A 14,790-nucleotide genomic window follows, 5' to 3' on the forward strand; every position below is an offset into this window, starting at 1 on the left:
CGGGTAAATCCCAAGGCTGACAGGCCTTCTATGCCAGCAGCATCACCTTGTGTAGTCCATGATGGTGTTGAGCCGGTGAGCAATGGTCAGGACAGTGCAGTCGTCAAACTGCGTCCGGATGGTAGATTGAATGAGGTCATCGGTTTCGAGGTCCACGGCCGCGGTGGCCTCATCCAAGACCAGGATCTTTGTCTTCCTCAGCAGAGCCCGGGCCAGGCACACCAGCTGACGCTGCCCAACGCTTGAGCGGAGACAAAGAGCAGGAGACAGAGTGTCACAACCACCCCTGACCCTGAGCCCAGGCCTGAGCTGGGAGAAGAGAGAAGAGACACCAGGAAAGCACTGCCAGTCCCCGCTCCTGCGCCCACGGCAGACGTTAGTGATGCCAGGACATTCTTGCTGTTGACCTAGAAGCGGGCTCAGGATCATTTTCAACACAGGACTCGGAGGGGATATCCAAAATATGTGACGAGGGCAAGAGGGGCGGTGTGACATCACAAGATGGCCCCACATGCGTGCCTTCTGTAGGACCCTCCCCGTTGACTCTGGACTCAACCGCGTGTCTTGCTTTGGTCAAGGGCATGCTGGCAAACATAAGGCCAGCAGAGGCTTGCACTGGGAATGCACACCAGGGTTTGCGCGCTCTGGCACCTCTGCCATCACGACAACGTGCTTGGGCTGGTCTGCTGAAGGAGGAAGGACAAGTGGAGCAGACCCTAATTGCCCCCGCGGACCCCCAACCAGAGGAGTGAGCCACGAACAGCAGAGCCGCCTGGCCGATCACCCCAGGTGTCTGAACGGTCACTGCCACTGCTCAACACATCTGAGGCTTGGTGGTTGGCGGTCACAGAGATGGGCAACTGAGCCAGCCACTGACTAATAACACTGGAGCAGGACTCTGGTTTGCTGTTGTGCCAGACATGAATACTTTGGTTGCTGGGTCATGGGTGGATCCTGGGACAAGGGCCAACGCAGCTGGGGCAGTGAGTGGTGACTCAGAGGGCTCAGAAAAGTGCTATGAACCGACTGACAGAGAAGCTTTTCAACAGTTTAACAAGCGACAGTCACTCTCAGCTGAATAAATCTGGTGGAAGGAAGGAACCATATTAGCATCCCGGTTATAGCTCATGGTAAAAAGTAAGTCTGGACTGAAACCCATTTCACAGATATTGAAACTGAGGCTCCAAGAGGTTAAGAGAAATTGGCTTGTCTGTGGCAGAGCCGGGACTCAAACCCAGGTCGGACACATATGCATAAGGACCAAGGCGGAGCCGAGGAGACCCGGTCAGGGCCTCGCATGCCTGCCTACCTCAGGTTCTCCCCGCCTTCTGCACACTCGTGGTTCAGCTTATCGGGAAGGGCTGACACAAAGTCCTTGAGGTGAGCCAGCTCCAGGGACGTCCAGACTTCTTCATCGGAGTACTGGCTGAACGGGTCCAGGTTCATGCGCAGGGAACCCGAAAACAAAACAGGGTCCTGTTCGGGGAGAAAACGGCAGATGGCATGTGAGGCTCACGTCACGTTGGGTAGGGATGAGGCAGAAGGGTGGGGTGTGAAAACTTCTGATAGGGTCCCAGGGCTCCTTGGAATCACCCTTTCTGGAGACGTTAATAATGGGGGGAAAACAGTTTGGAAAACCTTGGGTTAAGTGAAATACAATAGATTTCTTGTTGTAAGACTTTCCAGAGGCTTCAATATGCAAATGTACTGGAACCTTCCAGAAGAGAGAAGCAGCCTGGGTAATCCCTGATCATCAAGTGCCATGGATTCCTCCCTGTTCCCTGCCTACAAAGTACAGTCTTAGAAAAAATCTTAGAGAAAACAACATGACAAGTAAACACATTAGGGAATCACCACCTACAGAAATCAATCTAGAAAATCCATTTTCCACTCCTGGCTCTTGAGAGACTTATTCTTGTCCTGACTGGAGCCAGCGGGAGTGAAGAAATGATATCCAGTTAATTCCCACTGTTATTTGTATGCTAAGAGGAGATTCAGTGGCAAAGAAACAGTATGGTTTCGATGAAAATAACAAAATAGGAACCCATTTACGTTTGTCCTGAAAATATACCTACGTAAGCTTTCAGGGTGCCCCACTGATGCCCTGGGCACCCCAGACCCCACCTGTGGGATAATGGTGATCCTGAAGCGCAGATCATGTAGGCCAATCTTGGCTATGTTGATGTCGTCGATAATGATCTCTCCCTCAGCAGACTCGTTGATCCGAAACAAGCCCAGGGTCAGGGATGACTTCCCCGCTCCTGTCCGCCCCACGATGCCAACCTGTGGGGCAGGAAGGGCCCAGGGTAAGGCAGGAAGGCTGGTATCTGGGGGTCACCTCTTGCCCTCCCCCATGGGGCCCTCATTTCAGGTATCCACCCTAGAGCAGTTCAGTCACCTGGTCGACCCAGTGTCTACCACAGCCCTCCCCATCAGTAGCTTCCCAGGGACATTCCTTCAGGGGCTGTTTTGGCCAAGGGTGAAGAAGGACTTCTGTCTCGGGGCGCCTGGGTGGCTCAGTCGATTAAGCATCTGACTTTGGCTCAGGTTATGATCTTGCAGATCATGAGTCTGAGCCCTGCATCGAGCTCTGTGTGTCAGTGCACTGCCTGCTTTGGATGTCTGACCCCCTACCTCTCTGCCCCTCCCCAGCTCGTGCTCTGTCAAAATAAATAAAAAAGGGGACTTCCTTCTCTTTGTCAGCTCTTTTTATAAGTTAAAATTATAATCACTTCTTTTGATAAGTGAGCACAGATCTCCAAAGAGGGCTCAGGCAGAAGGGGTTTTCCATAAAGCCCCATTTGTTTTCAACTCTCGAAAATACTGGTCATCAGGTATTTTCCCCCTACTGTTTTTCAGTCCTTTGATGGTGAGTTTCCCATCCCGAGCTGCTGAAATATCTCAAAGATTCAAGCAGATCCCCCTGCATGCCTCACCTTCTCCCCTCCACCCCAGCTGCATGAGCAAAAAAGAGGCTATGGATAGGACCGGTCTCCCTGTTCAGTGGCCAATGATGGACATTCCTGACACCCAGTTACAACTCTTGCCTTCTCATCTGCGCTCTTGAAAGGCAGGCTTCCTCCAACCTCTAACAAAAATGTCACAGAGGAGAGTCTCATGATACAACACAAACCATAAAGCCTCAGTGAGAACACCACCCACTCTGTTCTTCCCCTTGTTCTTAGAGAAATTATCTCACGGGAATAAAACATTCTGAGCCTCGCAGCAGGAACGGCTTAACAAATACACATGTTTAGAGATGAAGGAAACACTGTCACATGGCAGGTGACCAGGAAGACCGTTAAGTCTGATTCCTGAGGAGGGTCTCAAGGTCTCAGGGCAAGGACGTCTTACAGGAGCAGCCTGGGACCAGGGGTACGTTCCAAACTTCTGACACCCTCACATGCTCATCGAGCCATCCCCACTAGTGATGACAGCATCTTCCTGTTCTAGAGCTGGCAAACCTGAATGCCTGCAGGGGAAAGCTAGGCACACAAGTCAGACAGGGAGGGACAGGGTGAGCTGAGACGCTCTTGTCTGGTCTAGAAAAAGCCAGGCAGGGAGTGTAAGCCCAGTGTTGCTACATGTTCTGATCTTTCTTTCTTTTTTTTTTTTTTAAATGTTTATTTTTTTTTGAGACAGAGAAAGACAGAGCATGAACGGAGGAGGGACAGAGCGAGAGGGAGACACAGAATCTGAAACGGGCTCCAGGCTCTGAGCTGTCAGCACAGAGCCCGACGCGGGGCTCGAACTCACGGACCGTGAGATCATGACCTGAGCCGAAGTTGGACGCTTAGCCAACTGAGCCACCCAGGTGCCCCCCCCTTTTTTTTTCATGTTCTGATCTTTCAAGAAAAGCAGGAAGTGGATCTTTACAGAAGGCACACCAGATTTTTCATAATTTTTAACATACTCAGATTTCTTCCTCCCACCCCCCGAAAACACACAGGTGGGCCTCATTTGGTGGCCGGTCAACAGTATGCAACACGCCTGGGACACTCTGAGCAGCTTTTACCTCCACAAGCCCCACCCCCACAGTCCAGGGCCGTGATAAACTGGGGGAATGAGGCACCTGGTTTCGCCTGCCCCGCTGTGAACGGATGGGGGAAACAAGGTACACCCACCTTCTCCCCTCCATCGATGGTGACGTTAATGTGCTTGAGAACCAAGTCCAGGTTTTCCCGGTAACGCAGGCCATAGTCTCGGAATTCTACTCGGCCAACCTGAGGCCAGGTGCTGGGCGGAGCCGTCTCGGGGATTTGCCAGGGAGCCTGTGATCGGGGGTGGCGGGTGGCGGTAAGGGATCTTCAGTCCCATGTGACCCAAGGCTGTAGGTGACCTGCAGGTCCCCTCTGACCTCATCTCCCTCCCTCTTGCTCACTCGGCTCCCCGTGGGGCTGCACTACCTCTCAAACACACCTGCGTACCTCGCTGCTGGGCCTTTGCACCTGCGGGTGCCCCTGTCTGGAATGCTCTTTCCCAAACTACCCTCTCGTGCGCTCCCTGGCATGCTGCAGATCTTCCGCCAATTCAGACCACCCCCTGCCTCTGTGCCCTCCGTCCCCTCCCCTGCTTCGTTCTCCTCCAGACCACCGGGCACCTCCGAGCACCGCAGGTGTGCATTAATTCGCTTATTCTGTCACCCACGCCCCCTGGAACATCTCTGTCAGGACAGGTTCTTTCCCTGTTCGCTGTCATACTCCAGGCACACAGTAGGGACTCCACGAATATTTGTGGACTGTACCAATAAGTGAGTGGTCTTCTCTGGTCAGACACAAGGGCAGAGGTGTCAGTCTGAATGCCTTCTACATCTGGACACCAACTATGCAGCGACGGCTAATGAGAAAGATCACGGTCACGTGACCTCACTTCATCCTCACTACAATCCCATGAGAGGGGTCCTTTCATCACCCCCAGTTTACACATGAGGAAACTGGAACACAGAGAGGGTGAGTAACTTGCCCAGAGTCACACAGCCCCTATTTCTGAAAAGCTTCTTAAGTTCCGTTCAGCATTTCCTGAGCTCTAGAACTGGATGTGCTCCGGGCCAGGCTGGAGGCTACCTTTGGGAGAGCTGAGGAATGGAGGGGACAGCAAGAGAGAACTTTCATCCTTTCTCCCCCATAAGCTTGTTACATTAATTTTCATTTACAACAAGCACAGTCCCCTTTTACAAATTTATGTATAATGCAGGGGATATGCTGTAAGAACACGGAGGGCACTGGAGAGAGAGGTGGGTGGAACTTTCTGTGAAAATATATTCTATATAAATACATATTTTTAGTAGAGCTAAGACCCTGGATCTTTACATTCTTTTGTATTCTTCAAGTATGTTCTTACTTGAGAAATTAAAAAAGTAAGTAATTAAAAGAAGTAAAAACAAAAATTTTTTTAAAAAATTTAATTTCGGGGCACCTGGGTGGCTCAGTAGGTTAAGGGTCTGACTCTTGGTTTCAGCTCAGGTCATCTCATGGTTCGGGAGACTGAGCTGACAGCACAGAGCCTGCTTAGGATTCTGTCTGTCTCTCTCTCTCTCTCTCTCTCTCTCTCTCTCTGTCCTTCCCCTGCTTGGGCTCTGTTTCTCTCTCTCTCTCTCAAAACAAATAAACAAACATCCAGAAATTAAAAAAAAAATAAATTTAATTTCATACTTCATGCACGGTGAACGGCAGGGCATGTGAATTAGATCTTAAAAACTAAAAAAATAAATTCGATGTTGAGCGCGAAAACCCCTGGTGTAATACACTCTTATTTCCACAGGGGGCGCTCACATCATTCTGAATAATGCTCTCCCATGAAGCGGGACCTGGTTCACCTGTGTCAGAGTCTTAAGGACGGGGCATTTTCTTGGGAGGCAGTGTGCCAATGGCCACGTAACCTTGAGCAAAGTAACTTAACCCTGTGTCTTAGTTTCCTGATGCGTAAAATGGGGATCATGACAGAACATGAGCTATAAGGCTACATAAAGATTACACGAATTACTCTACGTAAATTGTATGAATTACTCTATGTAAAATCTGTAGGACAGGGCTGACAGCTCCCGAGGGCCCAATATGTGTCCCTAATATTACTGGTGGTGGGGGCGATGAGGGGATCCACTGGTATTGTCACCATGATCACTGCCAATGCCACCAGTGACAGTGTGTAGGCAGAAAACGGCACTTTCTAGGGGCAATGTGGCACTGATGTCTGGACACTTGGGTCCTACCCTGACCACGTGTGACCTTGGATCAGTCACTGTCCCTCCCCAGGCGACCCTCTCCTCCATCTATAAAATGGGGACTTGGGTCAAATAACTGCCGGGTTCCCCAAACTTCAGTCATGATTTTTACAACATCCACGTACTGACTCTCTTGCGGTTGACTTTCAGGGCTTTGAATCAACTGGTATTTAATTTTTAAACGTGACGATGAAACTAGTCTCATTCTGCACCGCACAAGTCCCTCATACAGATATGTAACAAAGAACGGAAGACAATTTTCGCTGAATAGGGGTTGTCTGTTGAAGGCACCCAGGTCGCGCTGATGAGGTCAGGTGAGGGCAGGCGAGGGCAGGCCAGGGGCCGGCTTTACCTCCTTCTCCGTTTCCGAATACTCCTTCAGTCTCTCCACGGCCACGATGTTGGTCTCCAACTCGGACGACATGCGAACCAGCCAGTTCAAGTACGTGGTGACCTGTGCACAGAAGAGTCACATGAAGCTTCTGGGGTGAGCAGGGGCCGCTTTATCTTCAGCAAGTGATTACGAATTACGCAATTTTTTGAGGTAAGAAAGGTACCAGCCTCACGTACCGCCGTCGCCAGACCGCACCTCTTAGGCAAGCACGTTTCAAAATAACCCCTGGGCCACACAAGCAATCAGAAAGAGCATCAGAAAAGATTTCCAACGAGATGGTAATAAGGGAAAATCCAATGTATCAAAATTTGGGCAATGTGGCTAACGCCGGAATGAGAGATAAAGTGATAGAGTGAAAAGCATTTTTCCTGTCGCTGGAGGCATCCTCTTGGTTCATCAAGGGCTTTCCTTGACTGACGGGGGAATCCCGGCCCCGTGTCTCATCTCCCTCCAGCACCAGCGGGTCAGTCACCGGGCTTCTCAAACGCCGCTTGGCCCCTCATCTCTCCCCCAGCTCCTGCGGGGATTCAAAGCAAAGGCCCGAGACCCTGACAACCGTAAGAGAATGCAGCTGGGGGCACCTGTCTTACCTGCAGTGAGTAGGACACCGAGAGGCCCACTAAGCCGGCGCTGAGACTGTGCCTGGAGATCACGGCGAACAGGGCAGCAAACAGGACGATGCAGTTGCCTACGCACTCCAGCCGCACGGCCAGCCACCTGCTCACAGACACACAGGCAGATGGACAGACACACCAGAGTTGGCTCGTCAGAGATCTGGTTTCTGGCTCAAGCCGGGGAAGGAGGGAGGCACTTTGCTAATGGAAAGAATTCCCCGAGAGCTCCCGAGACAGGACTTCAATCTGTCCTCTCACGGGGGAAGGAGAGCCAAAGGGACACGGTCTCACTAATTCCTCATTGATCTCGCAACCCCGGGGGACTGAAACGGAGTTCTCCAGAAGGAGCCTTCCCGGGAAACCAAAGCTTGCCTTTTTAAGAACCAACTTTTTTTTTTAGGGAAACCTTTATAACATACCCATGTACACCCATCTGCAAAGACAGGTCCAGGAAAGTTCCTAAATACTAAGAAGTCATCGACTGTAAGAGGCAGCAGTGTTATAAAAATAACCTTTTCTTGGCAGAAGGGGGAAGGGAGAGTGAGAAATGAAATACTATTTTCAATGTAGCTGTAATGTTCCTAGATCACCCTCCTTTTAGAAATGTTAAAATACATTGTTTTACCTCTTGGAATATAAACAGATAACATTATTGGTTTAAAGCGAACTTCCCTAGCGTACCTCCAAGCGTTAGGAATATTAGTGATTTAAGGTGTAAAACATTTTAGGGAAATGGTGTTGTTGATCTTATTTCCACTACAGCCCTTAAGATTCGTGTGACTGGGGGTGCCTGGGTGGCTTAGTAAGTTGAGCGTCTAACTTCGGCTCAGGTCATGATCTCACGGTTTGTGGGCTTAGGCCCCACGTTGGGCTCTGTGCTGACAACTCAGAGCCTGGAGTCTGCTTCAGATTCTGTGTCTCCCTCTCTCTCTGCCCCTCCCTTGCTCACACTCTCTCTTTCTCTCTAAATAAACAAATAAATAAATAAATAACATTAAAAAAAGAAAAATTTATCTTTTTTTATTAAAAAAAATTTTAACATTTATTTTTTTTTTTTTAATTTTTTTTTTTTTCAACATTTTTTTTTTATTTATTTTTGGGATAGAGAGAGACAGAGCATGAACGGGGGAGGGGCAGAGAGAGAGGGAGACACAGAATCGGAAACAGGCTCCAGGCTCCAAGCCATCAGCCCAGAGCCTGACGCGGGGCTCGAACTCACGGACCGCGAGATCGTGACCTGGCTGAAGTCGGACGCTTAACCGACTGCGCCACCCAGGCGCCCCTAACATTTATTTTTGAGAGATAGAGTGAGCGAGAGTATTAGCAGGGAAGGGGCAGTGAGAGAATGGGGACACAGAACCCAAAGCGGGTTTGAACGGGGCTCAAACCCATGAACCACGAGATTGTGACCTGAGCCGAAGTCAGATGCAAAACCAAGTGAGCCACCTGGGCGCCCCAAAAAAGAAAAATTTTAAATAAAGATTCACGTGACTGATCTTCCTGGGTGTGAGCTTATCCTAAAAACAAACCCAAATTTGAGAAACTCCCTGCCGATTCTGCAGAGGAAGGTCAGGTCTCCAGTGATTCATGGTCTTTATGGGATTATATTGTGTACGATGGGGCAACAGTTGGTTACGACACGTTGCTCCCAGGGTGAGTCACCCCCTCTCCAGAATTTCCTATCCCACATCTCAAAAAACGTATCAGGACATGAGTGAGGAGAATATTCTTTTAGAGATAAGTCAGATACTTTTCTGAAGTTAGTCGACAAGTAGCGAACTCCTGTCCCTTCTTTGGGACGGATGCTTTTTTCATCATGGCCATTTCACGTGGTCCAACCTCAGGTTGGTGAACAGCTTCCAAAGCTCATCACACAGGGGCGGTGGGTGATCACCCCCGTCAGCTGAGAACCAGGCCACAAAAATATCAGCTGAGTACGCCTGTCACCGATGACCTTGTACCGTCAGGACCACAGCGAACGGATAGTTCCTGCAGTATTTTCTGACTTGCTCCCTGTTGTCCCTCAGTGCCACCGGAGTGCCTGTGCTTCAAGCTGCCAGTGCTCCTGTCTGCTTTTAATGCTATTCTGTCCCTTCCCGCCCCCACCAAGTCTAACCATCCCGTGTGTGAGGCCCTCCTCCAGGAACTAAGGCTTCCTTCACCTCCTCCCGCGGGCCTCAGGTGCCCACCTGTTGGCCACGATGCTGGGGTAATAGGCCTTCTGGTTCTCGTCCACCTTCAGGTCGCTCTGGCGGATGAAGCGCTCCTGTTCCTCGAAGGCGCGGATGACGCTGACCCCCAGCAGGGTCTCATTGAAGTGGGAATACACTGGGGAGCGGCTGACGGATTCGAGGCGTTTCAGCTGCCGGGACGAGGCCACGTAGAACCTCTAGGGGAAGAGAACGGACCAGGGAGCTGGCAAAGCCCCTCCCGTGCCAGCCACCCACCCCCACCAGGGCTGCGCTGGACAAAGCCTGGACACACACGGCACCTCCGGAAGGCAAGACGGCGGAGCTGGGCTGCTTTTTAACAGGTGTCTCTGCTCACCCGATGCCAGCACAACAGAATGATGACAGCGACCACATAATGCCAGCAGCTCAGGCCCACGGGGAGCCGACTACCCTAGCACAGTTTGAAGTCCTTCCACAGAATCGGCTCATTTCGTCGTCACCAGACAGCTAGGAGTCGGTGCTCATTTGCACGGACCGTCAGTAAACCCAGGCACAAAGAAGCTCGCTGACCTCTTCCCCCTCAGGTCCCCCTCAGGCGACAAGTGGCCGGGCTGTGGGGCTGGACTCGGAGAAGCCGGCTGTCAAGGGTGAACCTCTGCACTGTCCTGCCTCTCTCAAGCCACAGACCTCTAGGGTTTTCTGGACCCAGCAGCATGGCCTTTGGCCTCCACCCGTCCCTGCAGGCAGTCACCCCATCGGCTCTGCTCCTGCCCTAACCAGGGCAGATGGAACAAAAGCAAAGCAAATCGCGCCCTGGAAGCTTCGAGGACCCGCCCTTAGATGACAGACTGGTCACGTGAGAACATTTAGTTCTCTCGGCCTTAGTTTCCTCGTCTGTACAAACAGGACCGGGGAGACGGAGGTTCCCCATTCTGGAGGTGGCACGTAATGTGAAGGCAGGTGTTTCACAAGCGACACAGCCAGACAAATGAACGAGACAGGGAACAAAGGGTGGTTAGGGACACGGCCTCCCCGCCTCCTGGGGCCCTTGTGGGAGCAGAGACCTTCCACAGAGAACAGTGAACATAATGGAGGAGTCGGACGGGGCTCCGAGTTTAGCAGCTGCTTCCTGGACGGCAGCGTGTGCGGTCACCTGAACCCACACCTGGGCAGCCTTCTGGGTCCTGGAAACCCTATAAGCTAACCCAGCACCACGCCAGCCAGGGCAGGCCCACGATGGTTGCTCTGCCAGTCCTCGAGGGTAGGCCAGATGCCCGCTCTGCTCCCGAGGCTCTCGGCCGTGAACAAAACCCTGACGCCTCGGCCCCGCGGCATCTGCCCTGGGAGGGTTCCTCTCCCCGGCTTTCTTTCTAAACATCCCGGATGGAAATCATTCTCAAGTATTTTCCCTGCTCAACCTACTCCACTTTATTTACTGTAGAAAGCTACCCTGAGATGTATTTGTGTTTAAATTGTTGTTTGCTTACTTATTTTTAATTTTTAAAAATATTTTATTTATTTTTGAGAGAGGACAAGTGGGGGAGGGGCAGTGAGAGAAGAACAGAGGATCTGAAGTAGGCTTTGTGCGGACAGCAGGGGGCCCAACACGGGGCTCGAACTCATGAACTGCAAGATGATGACCCGAGCTGAAGCCACCCAGGAGCCCCTAAACTCAGTCTTTTAAAAAAAGAACGATCAGCTAGCTTCCCTTTTATTTATTTTTTATTATTATTTTTTAATTTTTTTAATCTTCATTTTTGAGAGAGAACGTGTGAGCAGGGGAGGAGCAGAGAGAGAGGGAGACAGAATCTGAAGCAGGTTCCAGGCTCTGAGCTGTCAGCACAGAGCCCGACGCGGGGCTGTAACTCACAAACCGCGAGATCATGACCTGGGCCGAAGTTGGACGCTCAACCGACTGAGCCACCCAGGCATCCCGCTAGCTTCCCTTTTAAACTCTATTCCAGGAGACATAATCCACCCCGCCAGACTCAACTGACTTTTTCAGAAACCAAGTGCCTGGTGCTTGTAAATAAAAATAACTGCTTGCTGGGCACCTGGGGGTCTAGGTTGGTTATGCATCCAACCGCTGATTTTGGCTCAGGTCACGATCTCACGGGTTCATGGGTTTGAACCCGGTGTTGGGCTCCACGCTGGCAGCACGGAACTGCTTGGGATTCTGTCTTACCCTCTCTCCCTGCCCCTCCCCCAGTCATGTTCGAGCTCGCTCTCTCTCTCAAAAAAAAATAAGCATTGGGGCACCTGGGTGGCTCAGTCGGTTAAGTGTCCGACTTCGGCTCAGGTCACGATCTCACAGTCCGTGAGTTCGAGCCCTGCATCGGGCTCTGTGCTGACAGCTCAGAGCCTGGAGCCTGCTTCGATTCTGTGTCTCCCTCTCTCTCTGCCCCTCCCCTGCTCACGCTCTGTCTCTGTCTCAAAAATAAATAAACGTTAAATAAATAAATAAATAAATAAATAAATAAATAAATAAGCATTAAAGTAAATAAATAAAGGGGCTCCTGGGTGGCTCAGTCAGTTAAGCGTCCGACTTCGACTCAGGTCATGATCTCGCAGTTCCTGAGTTCAAGCCCCAGGTCGGGTTCTGTGCTGACAGCTCAGAGCCTGGAGCCTGCTTCAGATTCTGTGTTTCCCTCTCTCTCTCTGCCCCTCCCCTGCTCACACCCTGTCTCTATCTCAAAAATAAACATTTAAAAAAATAATAAATAAAATAAGTAAATAAATAAGTAATAACCGCTCGACAAGCACATGCCTGAGCCAGGCAGCAGGCCGCAAGCTAAGGTACTTTTAGCTGTGACTGGGCAGTTTTTCAGACACCAAAATATTCCATAAAAGCAGAAATGCCTTCTTCCAAGCAACAAGGACGCCCCAACACAAGTCCACATCGGCTTATCTCTTCATCTTTTTATAAAAATTACTTGCTTTTAAATTAAAACATTAATGGGTAGCCATTTAAAACGCTGGGGGTTGGGGGAATGATACAGATGGGAATATTATAAAAAAAAAAAATCACACTGCAGCCATCACACTCAGATAAGCACTATTCAAATCTCAGTGTATAACCTTCCAGATCTTTTCGGAGGAAAGAGAAAGAACCTACGTGTATCGAAAAGCCACTTTTTAATCAAGATATAACACACATTATGCTGAAAAATGCACCAAATCTTTACAGCTTGATGAAGTTTACATTCATTCACACCTGCACCCCCACTATCTGACCAAAATCTAGAACATCTCCAGCATCCATAAAATTCTTGTGTCCTCTGGGTCAAAACTCTCAAGTTATTTCTAGTTTGAGGCTATTATGAACCAAGATGCTAAGAACGTTCTAGCATTTTTTTTTTTTTAGTAGATGCATTCTCTCATCTCTATTGCATATATGCTGAGGAAGGACTGCTGGGTGGTAAAGTGTGTATTTAGTTAAAAGTCACTAAACAAACAAACAAACAAATTCTCCCATAATCCCAACCCTTGGGGACACCAAGTTTTCCTTTTCCTCTCACTGCTTCCGTTTCTGGCCCTGCACAAGCACATTATGCTTGCATCTTGGTTATAGTAACAGTGTGTATATAATATGATCCTTTGCTGAACTGTCTTTGTTGTTTAGAAATAAATCCCATGGAGGGGCACCTTGGTGGCTCAGTCGGTTAAGCGTCCGACTTTGGTTCAGGTCATAATCTCATGGTTTGTGGGTTGTTGTTTTTTTCTTTTAATTTCTTTCAATGTTTTCATTTATTTTTGCGACAGAGAGAGACAGAGCATGAGCAGGGGAGGGGCAGAGAGAGAGGGAGACACAGAATCTGAAACAAGCTCCAGGCTCTGAGCTGTCAGCACAGAGCCCGACATGGGGCTTGAACTCATGGACTGTGAGATCATGACCTGAGCTGAAGTGGGATGCTTAACCAACTGAGCCACCCAGGCACCCCTGGTTTGTGGGTCTGAGCCCTGCGTTGGACTCTGTGCTACAGCTCAGAGCCTGAATCCCGCTTGGAATTCTGTATCTCCCCCTCTCTCTGCCCCTCCCCCACTCGTGCTCTCTCTCGCTCTCTCTCTCTCTCTCAAAAATAAACATTAAAACATTAAAAATAAATAAATAAAAAATAAAATCGGTGGTATCGCAACAACATCTCGGTAATTATGTCCATTAAGGAACACGAGATCCCATCACTGAGTGAAAAAAAAAGCTGGCACCAACTTAAAGAGAACACAATGAGGGTGTCGCAGTGGGTCCTGCTCTCTCTGGTTCCACCTTCATTCATGCACACCAACCACGGGGCCACAGCGTGTGGAGCCTGGGGGACGGCTGACGACCAAGGGCTCCGGACCCCGCGTGAGCAGGCCACGGCACAGCCTGACGCGTGGAGGTCTTGGCAGCTCTCCCTCTCGTTTTGTGCTGTAGTGATTGGCTCCCATCTAAACCACTGTCTCCCGCCAGCAACTGTGCTGCAGGTAACCTTTTCGGGGCAGAAAGGGGCAGTGCAGCACCGTGGTTACCAACGCAAGCTTTAAAGTCAGACAGACGTGAGTTCACACTCCCAGCTGCACCACCAGGGCCTCGACACGCTCCTCCGTCAGCTGCAAGCACAGTTTCTGTGGCGATCACCTAAATAACCACACTGACTCCCTTGCTGTGTTTGTTCCCCTTCCTCGGTCTTGTATTCTGAAATAGACATTGATGGCTGGAGCTCCAGCAACCACCTTAGACCATGAGGTCAACTTAAGAATGGAAGGCCTGTGCAAAGCTGGGAAAACTTAAAAAAAAAAAAACCACAACAGTGACGAAGTCTGGGACATTAACAAATGTGTGCAACTGCCACACCAGAGCTGAAGGGCCCACCTCTAAATTTCTACTATGAGAAAAAAATAAATAGAAACAACAAACAAATAAGTAAATACATTTCCACTAGGAGAGAGGAAGACAAACATCTTGTCTGAGCTGCCGTTATTCACATCTCTATTTTCTGCAGGAGGGCTAAGACCTAAAGAATTTAATAAAACTCTTCTAAGTTTATTTATTTTGTGAGAGAGAGAGAGAGAGAGAGAGAGAGCGCGCACGTGGGTGGGGGAGGGCAGAGAAAGAGGGAGAGAGAGAATCCCAAGCAGGCTCTGGGCTGTGAGCACAGAGCCCAATGTGGAGCTCGATCTCCCAAAACCATGAGATCACGACTTCAGTCGAGACCACGAGTTGGACGCTTAACCGACTGTGCTACCCGGGTACCCCCATAATGTTAATAATCAATTTTAATAATCAAGGTGTCTTTACTGCTATAGCTTTTCTCCCTTTGAGAGGTACTGAAAAGTGACAAACACCAGTTGGGCCCTCTGCCCGCAAATCGCGCACAGCGCCGCGCCGCGGAAATGGGAAGACGGCGTGAG

General features: G+C 50.0%; 1 protein-coding gene across 3 annotated transcripts in view; it reads right to left on the minus strand.

The window, feature by feature from the left end:
* ABCC1 (ATP binding cassette subfamily C member 1) overlaps window positions 1-14,790 on the minus strand; it is a 139,887-nt gene that overhangs the window by 1,579 nt on the left and 123,518 nt on the right. For all 3 annotated transcript variants that reach the window (XM_042921379.1, XM_042921380.1, XM_042921378.1), the window contains 7 exons: window positions 9,418-9,617; window positions 7,205-7,331; window positions 6,573-6,674; window positions 4,125-4,271; window positions 2,125-2,283; window positions 1,310-1,476; window positions 47-241 (listed from right to left, as the gene is read on the minus strand). In XM_042921379.1, the coding sequence (XP_042777313.1) occupies window positions 47-241; window positions 1,310-1,476; window positions 2,125-2,283; window positions 4,125-4,271; window positions 6,573-6,674; window positions 7,205-7,331; window positions 9,418-9,617 (1,097 nt within the window). The remainder of the gene's footprint in view (window positions 1-46; window positions 242-1,309; window positions 1,477-2,124; window positions 2,284-4,124; window positions 4,272-6,572; window positions 6,675-7,204; window positions 7,332-9,417; window positions 9,618-14,790) is intronic.

The sequence above is a fragment of the Panthera leo genome, chromosome E3 (genome assembly GCF_018350215.1).
Source record: "Panthera leo isolate Ple1 chromosome E3, P.leo_Ple1_pat1.1, whole genome shotgun sequence".
NCBI classification, from domain to species: Eukaryota; Metazoa; Chordata; class Mammalia; order Carnivora; family Felidae; genus Panthera; species Panthera leo.